General features: G+C 38.0%; 1 protein-coding gene across 3 annotated transcripts; it reads left to right on the forward strand.

Moving 5' to 3' along the window:
- Positions 1-205: 205 nt before the first annotated feature.
- Positions 206-19566, forward strand: CCNJ (cyclin J). 3 transcript variants are annotated; one of them, XM_069460260.1, is made up of 6 exons: positions 206-342; positions 963-1072; positions 8176-8386; positions 15326-15625; positions 15713-15872; positions 16503-19566. In XM_069460260.1, exons 2-6 carry the CDS (start codon positions 1004-1006, stop codon positions 16906-16908), a joined length of 1146 nt encoding a protein of 381 aa, XP_069316361.1. In that variant the 5' UTR covers positions 206-342; positions 963-1003; the 3' UTR covers positions 16909-19566. The 3 variants fall into 3 exon arrangements, with proteins under 3 accessions (XP_069316361.1, XP_069316362.1, XP_069316363.1); XM_069460261.1 differs by having other exon boundaries at positions 15746-15872; XM_069460262.1 differs by having other exon boundaries at positions 15749-15872.
- The last annotated feature ends 224 nt before the right edge of the window (positions 19567-19790 follow it).

Here is a 19790-nt window from a genome sequence, read left to right on the forward strand (position 1 = left end):
GCAACCGAAGCCTAGGCTACAAGGCGCCGCCCAGGATGCTGCCCGGGCCCAGGCTGGGGCTCAGCGGTCGCTGCACCTGGACCCGGCCCGGCAGCCGATTGGGCGGCTCGGGGCGACCCCACTGTATCGCGAGACGAGATTGGCAGCAGCGGGCTGCCTGTGCCCCAGCGCTGGCTTTGTACGCGGAGCCGCCTGCCGGTCCTTTAACAATGGGCGGCGCGAGCGCCCCGGCGCTGGGCCCGAGCTGAGGCCGGCGCTTCGCTGCCGACTGTCCGCAGCATGAGCGGGGCCGGCGCTCCCAGCACGCCGGCGGGGCTGGGGCTGTGAGGGCCGCGGTTCCGGGTAAGGGAGCTGCCGTAGGGCCGGGCGGGCCTGGACTGGGCGTGCGGCACCGGCCCGGCCCGGGGCGAGGCGCGGAGCCTGGCCGGCCCGGCCTTTTGTTCGCCATTCTGGGGCCGCGCGGTCCCCTGAGTTCCTCCGGGCTCCCGAGGAGGAGCAAGCGCCCGATGGTCTTAAGCGGGGACCCCCAGCCAGGCAGACAGTGACCTCCGGGCTTCTTGCGGGGAGCTTTTCACCTCAGCTGGGCCATGACTAGTGTCAAGTCTCCCCCTCCTCAGGGCCGGCGGGAGAGTTCGAACCCACGACGCTGGGAGCCCGAAGCCAGGCCCCCCGCTCCATCTTTTCCAGAGCTTGCACCCATTGGCAACTTGGGGCCCGAGTTGATCCCCTTTTGCCCGTCACCCAGTTGGGCAGTTCCCAGAATAAGCCAGCTCCTCCTGAGTGGCAGGTCGGGCGTTATGTGTGGAGTTAGAGAGCCGGTCTGGATCGGTGCTGGGTTTAGGACGAGTCAGGGGAAGATGAGCAGCCACACAGGGTGGCCTGAGGTCACAGCCCTCAGGGAAGGGGCGCGGAGGGTCGTAGGAAGGAGCTGGTGGTGACCACGTCTGGGGGGTGTCTTACAGACTGAAGTTGCAGCGTCTGGTTAGGCGCGCCGCCGGGTCCCATGGAGCTGGAGGGGCAGTGGTGGCGAGGACAGCTGGCTGCTGATATTCACCAAGCGCTTCGGTACAAGGTAACTCGAACGCCCAACCTTTCCCATTCGTTGTCTCGCGCCAGTTGTTAGGAATCTCGGCTCCCTTCTTTACTCTCCACTTTCCAGGACAGAAAAGGCGAGTTTGCTTATTTGCTCAAGGTTAATTAACTTCTTGGCTCCTTCCCTGGGATGTATCAGAAGAACCTGCAACTTAAGTGAGGGGAGGGGCGTGGTATGTGGGCCAGAGAAGGTGGAAAGGAACATGCTGATGTTCTTGTTTCCAGGTGGAACATGAATTTGATTTTATTTTTATTGGGCAGAGCAGCCCTCCTTGGTCTGTCTACGGTTGCTGTAAGATGCAGCTATCTGTTGTAAATCGCGTTCGTGCATAAATTCCCCAGCCTTTCACTTACTGTGAGACTTTGGACATGTTAGTTTTCTGTTTTTCAGTGTCCTTATCTGTAAAGTGAGGAATAATAGAACGTACCTTATGATTGTGAACTTTAAGTAGGTTAGTACTAGACATGTGCTTAGAGTAGTGCTTGGCATATAGTAAGTGATAACTGTTAGTACCACTTACCCCTCAAGATTTGGGCTGTTCAAAAAGCCTTAAGATGGAAGGAGTTAGCTGCTTCCTCCTGCTAATATCAAAGTCAGAAAGTAGACTTAGTATACTTAATAGGCATTGGGAAAAAAATACACCTTCTTTTGCAAAGCAAAAAGCAAAGTCTGCGTATTGTTGCTTTTAAGTTACAGTTTTGCTCTGCATGTCACGAGACAGCTTAATGAGACGACAGCTCTGCCTTTTTGATAATCAGAAGAGAGACTAGATCCAAAATGATCTCTCGCTTAACTCAGTTTCATCTTGGATAGAGAGAGCCATTTGGTAAGTGTAGAAAATTGGGAAAGAAAGAGGATTCTGACCCTTGGAGTTGAGAGATCCTGGGATGATAATGAACCTATGTCCTGAGTTTCTGACCAAGTTAAGTAGATTGGAAAACCTAAGTCTGAGTTAAATTGTTACAAGCTTTCCTAGGGTTGAGATTTCTAAATGCTACTTACTAATTTTGATATTCAATCTCTTACACACACTAAATACACCTCAGCCCCCTAGGAGATCATTTGGACCACATAAACATTCCAACTATGGAATCTCTGGCTTGTTAGGGAAAGAGTTGCAGGTTTTCTGTTTTGAAAGTTGTCCAGATACACTTTTGATTTTTTTTTTTTTTTTTTTGCAGATGTCATCTTTCAGTGTGAAATGTTCTTTTCTTTTTTAAAAATTGACATATAATAGTTAAACATATTTTGAAAAGTTCTTTTATAAGTGTCAGCCTCTTTATCCCTCTGGTATGTGGTGAAATGAATTATTTGATGTTAATAATATGTACTTTTTAATTTACATGAAATTTAAAAAGTTTTCAATTCCTATGTTTTATATGTAGATAATTTTACTCCTAATTGTTTATCTGAATTAATTTTGTCAGTTGAGGTTGGAAGTCGATTTTTTTTTTTAATTCAGATTTGTTGAATGCTTTTGTGCATTAGTCTCTGGAGGATTCAAAGAATAAGACCCAACCCTGCACTCAAGTTTCTTATAGACTATCAGAGGACAAGGTAGCACAAGGTCTGAAGGAATTCCACTGACAGTTATCTTGGGCCACCTGTGGCATACTGCCTTGAGTTGTCTTTAAAAATAAAGCACTGTGTAAGCCATGTTTCATGATTTGACACATTGGTAACACTTTATAAAGAATTTACATTAATCAGTAAAGTGGAACTGGAGAGACCACTATTTGTAGTACACTGAAGTCAAGAAAAGTTCAAACGAACTTTTCTCGGAGAAAAGACATGGTAATTCCAGCCTATTCATAGATTAATCTTTTTATAATTTAGAGTACCCAAATTTAGGTCTTCCTTTGGGCATTTGCCATTTGGATAATGTAGAATGTGTTCTATGTTTAGACCCAAGGTTTGTGGAGAAATAATTGGTCTGACCAGCATTGTATCTACTAGAGAGAGTGAAAATTACAACAAATGGAAATCCTCATGCCAGCTATACTATTTTTTGTAAAACATAATTTACTGCCCCCCGCCCCCCCGCCCCCCCAAAAAACCCTACGAAGTAGAGAGAGTGAAAATTACAACAAATGGAAATCCTCATGCCAGCTATACTATTTTTTGTAAAACATAATTTACTGCCCCCCCCCCCGCCCCCCCCAAAAAACCCTACGAAGTAGCTGTCTCCTTTTCTTTCTTATCATTTTGCTATGTATACTTAGTGTCATAGGCTGTTTGGGAATGTATTTTTAGGAGCCTAATAATAAATGGGAACAATTCTAGCTTTGTGAGAAACAGTAAGAAAATATTCACCCCACAGAGTTGTACTTAGGCTTCTGAGTATTCCTTTTAGGCCTTTATTTCAATTCTACCTGGACAGTTAACCCATTCTGGGAAGGGGATGGCATTTGGTATGCAGAGCCGATGGACACTTGAGACTGGAGATGGAGATGATGTATTCAGGCCTCCCTGTGCTTTGGTCCCATGGATTCCTGAAAAGCAGATGGGAACAAGAGTGTTCAGTTCTGAGGGATCAGAAATAGACAATAGAAGAAACTCATAAAGTGAGAGAAGCAGGAGTCATTTTCGCATGTGTATATGACTGCAGTACCTGGACAAAGAGAACAAAGTCTGACAGTCATCTGGCAAGCACTTGTACTTTACCATTTAAAAAGACATAAAAGAGAATGTATTGAACACATTGTTAAAAATATTCTATTGATAGTCCTTGTGGTTCCTGCCTTTGTTTTTAGTAAAGTTGGTAAGGTTAACATAGTTAAAAATAAATCCACTAGTGTTTTCCAAGTGTGTTTCCCAGGGAGTCTTTAAGACCATGTTCAGGCCTCTTTTCCAGAAAACTTACCCTGGCTTTTTTTCCCCAACTCCCCACCCCTTGAGCTGAGTTAGATTGTCTTCCTCCATATTTCCATAGTAGCCTATGATTACTACATGTATTATAATCTCTGATTCACCTACTAGAGAGAGGCTTGAGACTTTTTCCAGCCTTAATCCCTGGGATTAGCACAGGGGGCCTGCTACATGGGAGATGCTCAATAAATATCACATGATGGCAGCAAAGGTAAAATTGTCACTCATTTACGCCATTGTAAAGATCTACAGAATAGTGAAGGAGTAAAAGAAAAATCCTAGGAGCTGCATGAGAAATCAGCATGTTCCCTTTATTTTAAGAAATATATTTTTTTCCTCAATGGTGTTTGTCTAGGCCTTTCTCACTTATACAAAAATTAAGAACATAAAATGGCCTATTAGCCCATCATCCAAGTAACCCCTGTTAGCACTTTTAAAAAATTTTAAGGGTTGCATGTACATGGTTAAAAAAAAATTTCAGATATTATAGGAAGGTTTAAAATGAGCCTCGTCCAACCCCTGGTCCTCTAAGGTTACTACCATTATTGTTTTCTCCTGAAAAGATACCCAATAAATTAATATGTCTTCTAGTAAAATATTTTTGTTGTTGATACAGAGGTCATAATATATATTCACTGTTCTATACCTTCCTCCAACCCTACCCTCAGATTTTTCCATATAAACACATATAGCTCTACTGCTCTTTATTTTAAAAGCCACTTTGGATCAATGCCCCATAGTTTATTTAACCAGTTCCCTGTTAGACATCACACTTTTTTTAATTAAACTTTTAATTTTGAGTTTATTGTAGATTCACATGCATTTATAACAAATGATACAGAAAGATCCCTCTATGCCCTTTACCAAGTTTCCCTCAGTGGTAACATCTTGGTGAACTGTAGTACAATATCACAACTACAATATTTACATTGATATAGTCAAGATACACATTTTCCATCACCATAAGACTCTCTCATGTTGCCCTTTTATAAAAACCACACCCTATTCCCTCCCACCCTCATGTCCCACCTTAACCCCTGGCAACTACTAATCTGCTCTCCATTTCTATAATTTTGTCATTTTAAGAATGTTATTTAAATGGAATCATACAGTATATGACCTGTGGGGATTAACTTTTTCACTCAGCATAATTCCTTAGAGATGCCTCCAGGTTTTGGGGCATCAAGCTTCTCTATTCCACTATTTTGCTATTACAAACAGTGCTGCAAAGGACCTCCTTACACGTAGGGTAAATTCCTGGGCTTAGAATTGCTAGGTTAAAAGTTATCTGCATTTTTAAAAATTTATCTATTTTACCTAATTGCCCTCCAAAAGATTCTATCAGTTGTCAATCTGAACAATAGTATGTGAGAGTTCCTATTTTCCCTCTTAATAGCATAAGCAAAAATTGATAAAATCTAATCTGTTAAGTGAAAAACTATATAATTCTTTATATTTGAATTGGATAGGAATTATTTTGTATATTTTTGGCCTTTGTTAGTATTTTTCTATGAACTGTCCATATTTGTTGCCTTTTTCTTACTGACTTGTAAGCAAGAGTTCTCGGAATAACAAAGAAATTAGTTCTTTGTCATATGTGACAGAAATATTAAATGCATCTATTCTCTCCTTATTTGAAATGCCATTATTATCACATAGGTCCTCCTAACCAAGTAAAAGGAATGTCTTTCCATGTATGTAAGTCTTCCATACCCCATTAGAATTTTAATGTTATCTTCATACAGTGCTAGCATATATAAGTTTATTTCTAGGTATTTTCATTTTATAGTTACTAGATATGAAATTGTCAAACTGGTTTTTAGTATACAGAAGAGCTATTGACTTTTTATATTTTATAATCAGGCGTCTGGCTGAATTCTTCCTGTTTCACTTTATTTTTTCTCTTGATTTTCTTGGGCTTTCTAATATAAATTCTGCTATCTGAAAAGTTACAATTTTGTTCCTGAAAATGACGTTTGATTCTTCCTTTCCAATAATTATACCTTCTTTTTCTTTTTTCAATTTGAATTGGTTAGTGCTCACAGAATGTTAAATTGTAGGCACTAGAATGGTAATCCTGTTGTTTCACCTCCAAGTGAGATGCTGGCTCTTATATTTGAGATCTTTTTACCTCCCTCCCTTTCCTCAAGGAAATATTTCTGTTCTCATTTCTCCCAGGGTTACCTTCATTTCAGATGCTATTTTGGCATCTGTCAAGATGATTGTGCATATTTGTGAGTTTTTATTCCGACTTACAGATGTCCTAATAACAAACCATCCTTACATTCCTGGGATGTGTTACAATTGATGATGATATATTTTTTGGCTACACTACTAAATTACATTGACGACTATTTTATCTATTTATATTAGGTAACATTAAGTTAGATTAATATGTAGTTTACCTTTGTTTTTATGATAAACTATACATAACTTAAAACTTACTATTTTAACCATTATAAGTGTACAATTCAATGACATTAGGTATATTTACATTGTTGTGCTGCCATCACCACTTTCCATCTTTAGAACTCTTTCACCTTCCCAAACTGAAACTCCATACCCATTTAATAACTCCTCAACTTCCCACTCTCCAGCCCCCAATAACCACTATTCTATTTTCTGTCCCATAAATTTGACCATTCTAGACACCTCATATAAGTGGAATCATACAATAAATGTCCTTTGTGCCTTTTTTTCATTTAGCATACTGTCTTCAAGGTTCATCAATGTAGATGAATGTATATCAGAATTTCTTTTCTAAGGGCTAATATTCCATTGTGTGAATATACTACATTTTGTTTATCCATTCATCTGCTAATGGGTATTTGGGTTGTTTGCACCTTTGGTTATTGTAAATAATGCTGTTATGAACATGGGTATACAAATATCTGTTCAAGTCTCTGCTTTCAGTTTTTTGGGTATATACCTAAAGGTGGGATTACTGGGTCATGTGGTAATTCTTTAATTTTTTGAGAACTGCCATACTGTTATCCGCAGCGACTACACCAATTAACATTCTCCCCAGTAACACACAAGGGTTCCAAATTTCTCTACATCCATGCCAACACTTGTTATTTTTTTGTTTTTGTCTTTGTTTTTTTTTTAAATATAAATCCTAATGTGTGTGAAGCAGTATCTCTTAGTGGTTTTGATTTGCATTTTCCTAATGATTAGTGATGTTGACATCTTTTTCATGTTTCATATTTGCTTGTTGGGTATTAGTGTATCTTCTTTGGAGAAATGTCTATTCAAGTCCTATGTCCATTTTTAAAATGGTTGGGTTTTTTGTTCAGTTGTAGTTTTTTATGTAATCTAAACATTAACCCTTTATCAGATATGATTTGCAAATATTTTCCTTTCTGTGAGTTGTCTTTTCTCTCTGTTGATAGTGTCCTTTGATAAACAAGTTTTTAATTTTGATGCAGTCTAATTTCTTTTTTTTTTTCTTTCTTTTTTTTAAAATTTTGCCTGTGCTTTTGGGTTATACCAGTGTTGCCTCCTTCTACTGTGATATCTGTTGGATTTAGTATCAGCATTATGCAGATCTTATGAATTTGGAAACTTTCTATCTTTCTGTATGCTCTAGAAATTTTCCAGTTTTTAAAAAATAAATTGATATGATATAGTCCTGAGATTGAAAGGTGATTTTAGGTATATGAAAGGATGATGGCAAAGGAGAGATCATAAAACACTAAAAGGGAAACAAAATTAGAAGATACTAGTGGATGAATACTGGTCTCTGTGTCACTGCAAGTATAATACAGTACGCAGCATACCAGAAGCATATCCATTTATCTTTTAACCAAAAGCTTTGAACTTCCTGGAGAGGAGTGTGTTTGCACATGTGTGTGTTGGGTGGTTGATTTTTTTTTTTTTTTTTTGTAAGGATGTTTTCCTAAAAACACTTGGTGGGGAAAACAGGATTCCCTTTTTAAAAATCCTTCTAGAATGCATCAATTCTAGAAAGCAAGAAAGACCCATAATTGCTCACATCAGGGGTGGTTAAGAATAAGAAGAAAAGTTTGGTTTTAAATTAAATTTTAAGTGCCATTCATTGTCCTTCCACTCAACTTTTCCATTTTTGTGTTCCACTCAAGAAAAGTATGTTTTGAGTACTTGTAACACTGATATAGTGGGAAAACAATGTTAAATCTTTGCATTGTAGGTTTATTGTAGATATATCAGACTAAATGTCATTCCTCTTGATTTAGGAGCTGAAGTTGCCCTCCTACAAAGGGCAGTCCCCTCAACTAAGTCTCAGACGGTATTTTGCTGACTTGATTGCCATTGTGAGCAATCGCTTCACGCTTTGCCCTTCAGCCCGCCATCTTGCTGTTTATTTGCTGGACCTGTTTATGGATCGCTATGACATCTCTATCCAGCAGCTGCATTTAGTTGCGCTTTCCTGTCTGCTTCTAGCAAGTAAGTATGGCTCTGATCTACATGAGTGAAAATTCCTATGTTTTGTATATTAAAATTATGTGTACCTCAGTAAAATATCAGAAAATCTCATTCATTCCACTTTACTAGTATCAGGAAGCTTGTGTTGAAAGTATTTCTTGGCACAGTAATTCTTAAGACATTAAAAAATAGCTCTGGAGTCTTTTAAAAACATGTGCCTGAGCCCTGCATCCTGAAAATTCTAATAACAAATGTCTGTCAGACAGGCTACCCTAGATCTGCTGAGTCAGAATCTACATAATGGAGCTTGGGTATCTTTTAACTTTTTAAAAGTTCCAAAAGTGATTCTGATGTACCTTTCCTATTGAGAACCACTGTCTTAAAGCAGTGATTCTCAACCAGGAACAATTTTGTCCCACAGGGACACTTGGAGAAATTTTTGGTTGTCACATCCTGGGGGAATGCTACTGGTATCTAATACATAGAGGCCTGGACATCTTGTATTGCACAGGACAGTTCCCCATAACAATTCTCTTTCCCAAAACATCAGTGGAGCTGGAGTTGAGAAAATCTTTCTTAAAGGTACCACCATACTCTTATACTGTTAGAATACTTTCTACTGACTACGTAATGAGCTGGCTTAGTGAACTGAAAGTTAATGTGCAACTGCTACAAATGTGAAAATTGTTGCTTATGCATTAGGCCAACTATGTAATAGGCTTCAGGATAATCTGATACAACTGTATTTGTTACCCAATACAGAATGTACTGATAGACCTTTGGGGGCTTCTTTCTGTTAACATCTTGTAACTCATTTCATCGGTTGTTGGTACTCTCACTGAAGAGAGACGGCAAGTAAAGGAATTGAAATTGAGTTTTTCTTCTTTTAGTAATGTGAAAAGACTATTTGATATTGAACTCAAATTGATAATAGTTTTTGTATTATCCATGTCATTACAATAGAAATTTAAGCCCTATTTCAAAGTAGTATGTAAATATATTGATTGACACCCTTCACCTGTAACCCCCACTTGAGGGTTTGGGATCCAATATGGCTGCTGCCTAAGGAACACTATCCGTACACTCATGTCACCAGAGTTCTTTCTAAAACACCTCTGTGCTTTGGCTGCTAATAAACCTAAAACCAAATGCAGTCTTATGTGGTATCATTTCTGGTACTAATCTCTTTTCAGATTTTCTTTTCTTGCCCTTATTCTTTTGATCTGATGGCCCAACTACTTGTTTTGTCCCTTGAATGTCCTTTTGTAAGCTATTTCAGATCCCTTATAGAACGAGGCTGAATATAAATAAATCACAGCTGCAGTGATGACTTCCTACTGCATGTGTGTTAAGGTGAAAATTGCTTAATGTGGCATTTAGAACCTTTCATCTGGACCCAGCTACCTTTCCAGTCTCATCCAACCCTAGCCCCACGTACCTTGAGCCAAATTCTTAGCAGAATACTATTTACTTCCTGAATATCCATATTTCCCCTTAAATCTTTTGTTCTCTAAGATGCAGACACATCACCCACCCTTCTTCCCCACCCAGAAGCCAGAGAGGTAATGCTTGTACATTTATAATTAACCTTTAATTTAACCTTTAATTAAAGTTTCATGCTCATAAGTAATCACGTGTCTAATACTATACGTGTTTCATCACTGACTATGAAGCCCTTTGTGGTTTAATAGTTTGCATAAGATTGGACAAACCCAAACACTTGACAGGTTAGATGTGAGTCCACAAATAAAATGGCTTTTTGTTATTCCCCAGAATAATAGCTTGTTATAGGATCAGTTTATAGTAGAAACATGCCAGAAATCAGACATGCAAGTTAGGTTATTTTAAAATTTCGGATAATTGGTGGAAAGTAACCTTTTGGCTACTATGGCCATCACTGTCATTTTAACACTACAAAGTTCTACCTGCTCTGTGCTTGCCATTCTTAAAGTGTGGTGTGGGCCAAGTGAGAGGCTCATCTTTGTGTACCATCTTAGGTTGGTTGGAATGGAGTTTTCAATTGTTCTTGTTTTTTAAATTATATATTAATGTTAGTTTAAGGTTACGATCAATTTATTTTATTGAAGATTATTTGGTTTCATCTCTCAGGTAATATGTAGTTATTTTTGGCTCATTTTCCAGTAACTAGGCTTCCAGTAACTAGGCTGTATTTGCTGGGGTTCAAATATGAATTATCACCTGTTACTGAAAGAACTGGATACCTCCTCCCTCTTTTCTGCTGATGCTCCCAAAGCCCCCTTTCCCTGAGAGAGAACTGCCTTTACATTCTTCCTTTTGCCCTGGAGAGTGGGAATGTGTGTGAGGTATCCTTCAGTGTCTTGGCCCCTCCAAAGTAGGAAGTGGTCAAAAGAGTTTGCTGTCAGCTCTACATTAAAGTTAGGAATCTAAGAGGATGGCCCTCAGCCAGCAGCAATCTCTACCCTCACCCCCCACCCCAGTCTATGACTTTACAGCAAAAAAGCTTGGGATGCTTATAAACTGATATCCTGTTTTCAGTATCAGATGTCTGTTTTAAATTTGTAGAGTTCATTCTAGTATTTCTTACATTCTTATACTCTATATCTTACATTTGGATACCAACAGCAGCTATCCAATTATTAATAGTTATCATAAACATTCAAATAATACTTCTCCTCACAGAATGATTGAACTTTTTGTATACCCCTTCCCCAGCTGCTCCCTGATTCGGGATGGGTGCCCTGCTGTATGAAAGTGAAGAACAGCTTACAGCTGACAGGACTGGGTGACAGATTCTAGTTACGGAATAAGTTGGGAAGCTGCAGGTAGTTTGGCAAAATATGGAACACACCTTGTAAGTTCCAGAAGCAAATGTTTATCCAGCTGCCTGAATGTCTCCTCTATTAGAGGTAGGAAGGAAGGGCCTACAGATTACTTCTGATTGAAGAGCCATGTTTTAGAGCAGGGAGGACAGTGATGGATTTCCTGGGTTTAAATCTCTGATCAGCAATATGAATTTAAACAACCCTTGCGTCTCAGCTTATTTCTCTATAAAATGGAACTAAAGACACCTTACAAAGTTGTTGTGAAGATTAAGTGGGGTCATATTGTTTAAAAGCACATAGGAAATTGAAACAAATTGTTTATCATCATCATGATTAATTCTACATTAAGCTATAATCTTTAGCCTGCCTCCTTTGCCCTAAAGGTTCTAGCTTCTAAAATGGACCCTGATCTGTCCTGAGAAATTCTCATATTCCAGTTCTTTCACATGTATACACTGGTTTCCTTTGCCTTCTATGAGCACCATTAAATTTATGGAGAATATGGAAGCAATGTTGGAGATAAGGTTTCTGATAATTTGCCCAGGGTCTTGTCTAACTAAGAAATGATCCTGGAGTCCAGATGAAGCCAGAAGCAAGATAAGAGTATTTTATTAGTTAATAATTTGTAACAAGTTCTTTTTTCCCCTTGCCCACCAATACTGGATTAGCAAAGCTTTTTACTTTACTGACTCATGGTTGGTTTAATTCACATCTCCATTTTTAATGGCCTTAGAAATTCTTTTCCATAAACAACCTCTTCTTACTCTTTACTCATTTTTATATTAGATGGACAGTCTTGTAAATTTGTGATGATTCTTAGTGTATATTAAGGATGACTTTTTTCTCCTCTTAGTAATAAAAGAATAGAATCTGGGTTGGCTCACAATGACATCTGATCCATCCCCTACTCAGGATACAAATCTTCTCTACCACATACCTACCATTCACTGCTGGCTTTGAAAATGTGTTGGTTTCCATGGCTGATCTGAACATTTCCTATAAAGGAAAGACAACCTGGTGTTTTGTTTCTGTAGCCTCTAATTCTTTATTTTCTGGGAAACAGATATGAATTTCCTGTGCCCTTATTTCCTGTTTGGGGCCTTTATCAATATAATCACATGGCTTCTGGTATTTCCTTTCAGTTGAAGAAACTGATCTTTGTGATCTCTGTGTGGCACTGTGGATAAGTGGATTTAAAATACCCACACACATAGTGTTCAGCACAACAAAAACTATAAATATGAATACACGTGCTCACTGAGGTTGTCACACTTTTTAAAATCCTTTAATGTCCATGTATCTTGAGTATTTATTATTATACATAATGAAAAAGTGCCAAAAAATTTGAACCTGAATTAAAATCCCCAGTATGGTTATTTATACAGTATGCAGGTTTTTACCTTTGCAAATCAATATGCAAAGTTTTTCATACTTGTAATAGCCAAATACTTTATAAATATAAAAATCCCATAGATCCTTAGTAATATAGAAGTCTGTCCTCTTGGTAGTTGTTATTCCCATGTAACCTGGTGCAATACTTTGGTCTGGAAGTGCTGATTTGGGAATTCAAACATAAATCTTCTTTTGGCTTCCATTTTTGGTTTGACTTAACTTATTTGACTTTACATGAATTGGCCAACCTCACTACCTTGATTTCTTGAAGAGTGAAATTGGTCATATACATTTTTTTCCCCAGTGTTGACAGTTTCAAGGAGATAATTCAAGGATCAAGAATGTTTCATATTATGGTATATTAATTTCTTCAAAGAAACTTCACGCATGATGTAAATAAACTCATTAATTTTTACAGTATTCCTTTGAAGTACACTGCTAATATTGTTGTTGCTACACAAATGGCAGGGCAGGGTACCTGAAAGCCATAATAATTCATCCAGAGGGACTGAACTGAATTTCTAGGTCATTCTCCTGCTGAAGAATTTCACTTCATTATACTAAGAACAGTGGTCTCCTCTGCTATCTCTTCATTCAGTGATGATGCTAGATGACTATGTCATAAAGATCACTTTAGTGCTTTCTACTATATTAAGTATATGATATTGGCAAAAATTGTGAAATTTGTCTTTAAATTCTGAATTATGTAAGTTTTGGATAAACTCTTACCTGCGACAATATTTAGTTAAAAAGGGGTTTAGATCTGAGTAAGTTCATCTCTCTGCCATCACTCCTGATGTTTTGGGTGTAGGTTCTTCACAAGACATAAGCTTAGAATCTCCTGGTATCAGAGACAAAAAATTCTACCCCAGTTCTCCCTGAGCAAAGATCAAGGCAGTCTTTTTTCCCCAGCACCAAGACAGGTCAACATCAGCAAATCTACGCTGGTTCCAGCCCCATTGCTGCACACTGAGCGTCTGGGCTGAGTGACCCTGGTTACTATCATTTGTAGCATCTTTAACGTGAGGTAAAAACGCATCGCTTCTAGAAGAGAAACCTTTCTGCTTTCTCCTGCTTTGGCAGTCTTTCTGGTTCTTCTCCAAAAAAAAGTTTTTAAATGGATAAAATTATAAGTTTTCCAGCCACGTGTGGTGGCTCATGCCTGTAATCCTAGCACTTTGGGAGGCCGAGGTGGGAGGATCACTTGAGGCCAGGAGTTCAAGACCAGCCTGAGCATGAGCAAGACCCCACTGATATTAAAAATAGAAAAAATTATCTGGGTGTGGTGTCACACATCTGTAGTCCCAGCTACTTGGGAGGCTGAGGCAAGAGGATCCCTTGAGCCCAGCAGTTTGAGGTTGCAGTGAGCTGTGATGATGCCACTGTACTCTAGCCCAGGAAATAGAGTGAGACCCTGTCTCAAAAAAAAAAAAAAAAATTTCCAAGGAAACCAAATATATTGAAATTGTTATCAAAATATATTGTAATATATCAAAATATTAAAATGAATTTTTGAAAATAATATATGCTTCTTTAGTAACATTCTAACAATTTTGAACAAGTATGAGTGTAAAATCTATTGTGAGAAATCAATAATAATTGTAATATGATATGACTGTTTTAAACCTTAAATATAAAATAGAATGCCATCCTGAGAGGTAGAAGGCTTAGTTATAATTTCCTTTTTATGGACCACCATGGAACAAAGACCCAAAGAGACTTGAAGACAGCTCTTTGGTTCTGTTGCTACATCTGGAAAATCATAATGGAACTTTATAGTTTGTGAATTTTCTCCAGCTGTCAGTTCTAGAAATACCTAAGACAAATGCTTTATATATATAGTAAAATGCTTATTTGTAAATTAAAGTGTAAGATGGCACATAATCTATAGAAACATTATTTTGGGGCTGTAAAGGGAATCTTCAGCTATGCATAGTTGAAACCTTATAGATAAGTATTTCCTGAAAAGAAATCAATGCCTTTGAATAATAAAGTTCTGCCATCATATTGTCTTTATTCTGCTTTGAGTAAGGGGATCTAAAAGATAATTATCTAAAGATATGTTAATAAAGACATAAAGCATCTCCCCTTCCCCTTCTCGTTTTTCTTTTAACAGACTCAACTAGACTCAACTAGATTTTTGTTTTAAATTCAAAAGAGAAGGGATGGGGTTTTTTTTTTGTTTGTTTGTTTGTTTTTGTGGAATGACAATGCTTATGTTAAATATTCACCCAGTTTTTCCTCCTGGTCTTTTTATCTTTCTCTGGAATTGAGATTATGCTGAAAATATGCCAAGATGAAACAACTGAAGCCCAACTATTTTTGATTTCAGATAAAGCTATGACATTAAATTTTTTAAAACTATCTTCTACTTTAAAATAATTTTCTTCCACCAGCCACCACCTGCTTGCAAAAAGGAATTTCCTGAAAAGATTTAGTTGATGAGATTTGAGAAAGCTATTTTTCATTGGCACATAGGACTATGTACATTATACAATAGAACACCGATCAGAATGGTTTACATGTTTCAAGCATGTCTTTTTCCGGGGATGGGAAAGGTTGGGGACAGTGGCACTGGAAAAGAAAAACACATGGAAATGTGAGAACCACAGAGTTCTACACAGTTGTTATCTACGAAAGGTAGGATAAAGAATGTGTTTGGATCTAAATTTTGGCAGTAAGATAGCAAATCCCATTTTACTGACTAAACCTATAATGATCACTTGCCTAACATTTTCTTTCCTTTCCCCACTTTTCTTACAAGGTAAATTTGAAGAAAAAGAAGATAGTGTGCCCAAGCTGGAGCAGCTCAACAGCCTGGGTTGTATGACTAATATGAATCTAGTATTAACAAAACAAAATTTGCTACATATGGAACTGTTATTATTAGAAACCTTTCAGTGGAACCTCTGCCTTCCAACAGCTGCCCATTTCATTGAGTATTACCTCTCTGAAGCAGTACATGAAACAGATCTTCATGATGGCTGGCCAATGATTTGCTTGGAAAAAACTAAACTCTATATGGCCAAATATGCAGATTACTTCCTGGAAGTATCTTTGCAAGGTGAGTGGTTGTGAATGCCCGTAAGTGACTTGTGTGCTTGTGACTGGTGTATTCTGTTGCTTAAGTTCATTTTTGGTGTCTCCACAGATTATGCCTTTCTAAATTATGCACCTTCTTTAGTAGCTGCTGCATGTGTGGCTTCTTCAAGGATTATACTTCGTCTTTCTCCAACGTGGCCTACAAGACTACATCGTCTTACTGCTTATTCCTGGGATTTCTTAGTGCAGTGTATTGAACGGCTATTGATGTAAGCCTTTTTGTTCTTGTATTTGTCATTTCTTGCTACCATTTTTCTACATGAATAAGGTGCCCTAAAAAAAGTTTCTCAAAGGCACAGACCTTCCAGGAAACTTGCTTCTAGCACCTACTTGCTGCCATCAGCAGGGCCCTGTAGGAGCAATATTCTGCAGAAGGGTTGTCCCTTTGGGCTGTTAACTGGTTAGAAGTTGTCATTGCTAGAATGATTCTAGATACATGATAGGGAAAGGAGCTGCTCTTGTGTGTCTGTAAGCCACATAACTGTGAGATCAGTTCAGCCAGCCAAATCATCTCCCATTCCCCGTTTCCGCATCTTTTTAATTTTGGGGCCACCAGGATGTTACCAAAGTGGCAGCCACACTTAAGTACTTATTTTGTACATATCTCCCAAGCCGGAAATAGCCCTCAAAGCTACCAGCAAGGTTCAAACTAAGGGAAAGAGCTTTAGAAGTGTACGAGCGAGGTCTCACTGCTATTGGAATTGTGGTGCATTGACTGCTACCTAAGTAGTGGTGGCAGTATGAAGCTACCTGTTGAGGACCTGGGTGTGGGGCATGACTTTATTGCAAATTCTTTGTAAGTAACATTATTAATAGTTTCCTTTCTCTCCATGTTTCAGTGCTCATGATAATGATGTGAAAGAAGCAAACAAACAGAGAGGACAAGCAGGACATCAGTCAGCACAACTAAGTGTGTTCCAGACAGCTTCCCAGCCCTCACGGCCAGTTCACTTTCAGCAAAATCTCCATCAGCCACATCAGACATCACTGCAGTATCGCCATCCTGCATCGGAACAACCAAGCTGTCAGCAAATTGTATCTACCACACACACCTCATCCTACACACTACAGACATGTCCTGCTGGTTTCCAAACTAGTGTTCAGGGCCTTGGGCAAGTGCAGACTGGTGTTGGGATGTCGTTGGCAATACCAGTAGAAGTTAAACCCTGTCTGAGTGTTTCTTATAACAGGAGTTATCAGATAAATGAACATTACCCTTGTATTACTCCATGCTTTGAAAGGTGATTGTGTGTGAAGGTGATGACTGACCCAGACTGCTTTGTGACTGGAAGCTCTGGGTAAGCTTTTGTAAACTTCTCTTCAAAAGGAAAGGGATCCAAATGACATCAGAACTCTTCAGGTACCAGCACCAGGAAGACTGACTATCCCTTTCAATGCACCATGAATACCTGGGAGGACTAAAACACTTTAATAGTGTGTGTGTCAAATTCTGTTACAACAAATCCCTGCATGATAAAAATGTTCAAGTCCTGGCTGATGGTCCAAATATTTCAAAAATATTTAATACAACAGAAAATTTGGACAGACTCCAATTTGCCATTTTGAGATTTGACCTGTGGTAGGTTCTGGGCCTAATGTTGGCTTATCAGTCAAAGACTAATGTTTATCTGTGGACTTGCCAAACAGTCTTTTATGAAGGAAAGTTACAGTATTAATTTTTGATGAGGTTTTTTTAATTCTACAGTTTTGAGTTTTATTTTTGTTCTACAGATAAATTTTTTACTAAGTTTAAACTCATGAGTTGCTATGCTATACCAATCTGTGCAGTAAAAAACAATTTTTTTTAGATTCTATATAACTTCCTATCATAAATAGGTTAGGTATCTGGATTTATGTACTAAAATTAAGGGTGGACTAAGTCTGTTATTTTAAAATCATGGTCATAATTTTTTGTTTTGTTTTGTTTTTTCCCTAAGTGATCAACCTCAAATCTTTAGAATTAAAACACATTTAACTCAGGGAATTTGTAATACTTGGAAACACTTAACTGTAATGCAACATACTTTGGGAATGTTATAGTATGAACTACCTTTATAACATAGGTTAAAATACTGTTGCTAGGATGTGTTTTCAAATGAGAACATAAGAGTGTAGCTCAGAATGAACAAAGTGGTAGTTCCTGTGATTCATGATAAGTGTATAGGTTTTGCATTTCTCAGTGCAATCTGTGATTTATACTCAGATTTGATATCACTTTTTAAAAAAAAGTTTTTTCAAGGGAAGGCATAACTGTAAAATGTCAGTTCTAGGATAAAGTCCCATAGGTTTATTTTGGAAGGGACTGTGGCCAGGGTAGTTCTCAGGTTGTGCTACAGCAGCACTTTGTTATGTGGAAGACAGGTTTTTATAAGCAGCCTTTGAATCCAGCTAGTCAGTCTAAGCAGGCAAAGGTACTGATTACTAAATTTCAGTAGCAATTTTCATTGGATTGGTCCTACAACTGCCCTGGGACATTTCATTGTACTTGTAATAAGTGAAAACAGCAATAATAGTTATTACAGCAAGGGCAGTTTGGGAGTAAAGCGTTTTGGGGGAATAACCTTAAAAAGTAAAAAAAAATATGTCATTGTAATAACTGAAACTGTATACATCGCGCTATTATCTGTGGGAGAAGAGAGATTCGGTGGAGGGAAGCTTTCTTTAAAAATTAGAAAGGTGTGTCTTTTTGTTTGTGTTTGTTTAAAGATAGCACTTGAATAGAAGGGAATCTGCATGGCAGATATGTGACTGCCACAATTTGCATTGAAGACAAACTTATTATAAAGATGTTGTGGGTATGCAGCAGGAGTCTCAGTAATCAAGCCAATGGCCTTTGTTAGGAAGGGAAGGGGCTCAACACAGTAATGGACTGTCCAGATGGTTCCAGGGGATGAATGTGGGTGGGTGGCTTCTTCCAGCACGAATTCTTAGAGAAATGTTCTTTACTTAAAAGGATTTAACTTATATATTTAGAGTACATAGGGCATAATGTGGATTTATTAGTCTGGTAGATAAAAAACTACTTGGGTAAGAACAATCACTGATGGCAGTTTTCAAGCATGAACATTATTTTCTGAAAGTACCACCACTTTTCCTCTTTAAAGAAGGCTGCCAATTGGATTTTGGTAGTTCTTACCTCAAGAAAACTTGAATTATTTGGGGGGAAAGTGGGTTTCAAAAGAGAATATATCTTTCACATTCACATTCAGAACCCTGCAATCTGGAGTCCAATTTTCAGTATTTTAACTACCTCAATAATACTATGAATGTAAGATACTGGGATAGAGATCCCAACTTGAAACAACAACCAGTGCCTGTGATAATTTAATGTCTTGTCAAATGCTTTTATTGATTGGTTTATATGTCATTCTTATTATAGAAGAATATGCCTTTTAAAAAAACTTATTAGTAATACTTTCCCAATTTATATTTAAAAAAGCTAAAGAACACTGGATTAATCTTTTGGGGGGGTAGAATAAAATAATTGATTACTATTGCTGCATACCCGGGGTGGGATGGGGTGGTTGGAGAACCAGAACTATTTTTAAAACATTAGGTTTCCATATAAATACAACTCACAACTGCTAGCTTTGGGGGTGGGGGGATTTTGTGTGGGTTTGTTTTGTTTAATTTATTGATTAGTCTTTAAAGTAGGTCTTTTTTTTTTTTTTTTGAGATTACTGGACCATCATTAACTATGTACTGTGAAGAGATTAATGATATGTATAAAGGGCTTTACCAAAGTCCACTAAATAAACACTACTCAAGTACAGACTGCAAACCAAAATGTATCTGTGTTCTGACATTAATTGCAAATAGCAAGTATGGTGCTAAAGTCTACACCAATGGAATTAGATGAGTGCTATGCACTTAATTTTAAAATAAAACTAGTTTTCAGTAAAATGGCTTTGGTGTTTTTATTTTAAATACAAACTTACATATTTGTAGCTTTATTGATCCATGCCACCACATAAGTCAGACTTGGAAGCATGATTATATTTACTAAAAGCCATCCAGATGTAGAATGTAACCATAGTGGTGGGAAACGTATTCATTCATTATGTATTCCATACTGACACCCACAAAAGTGTACTAAACACCACAGTTGCCTTTTGAGCTTTAAATAG

This window comes from Eulemur rufifrons, chromosome 28 (assembly GCF_041146395.1).
Source record: "Eulemur rufifrons isolate Redbay chromosome 28, OSU_ERuf_1, whole genome shotgun sequence".
NCBI lineage: Eukaryota > Metazoa > Chordata > Mammalia > Primates > Lemuridae > Eulemur > Eulemur rufifrons.

Excerpts from the sequence above, each read along its gene's own strand:
- CCNJ (XM_069460260.1), top strand. The coding sequence starts at position 1,004 with ATGGAGCTGGAGGGGCAGTGGTGGCGAGGACAGCTGGCTGCTGATATT. Across the intron at positions 1,073-8,175 it reads ACCAAGCGCTTCGGTACAAG|GAGCTGAAGTTGCCCTCCTA; the intron begins GTAACTCGAACG and ends CTCTTGATTTAG. Across the intron at positions 15,873-16,502 it reads TGTATTGAACGGCTATTGAT|TGCTCATGATAATGATGTGA; the intron begins GTAAGCCTTTTT and ends TCCATGTTTCAG.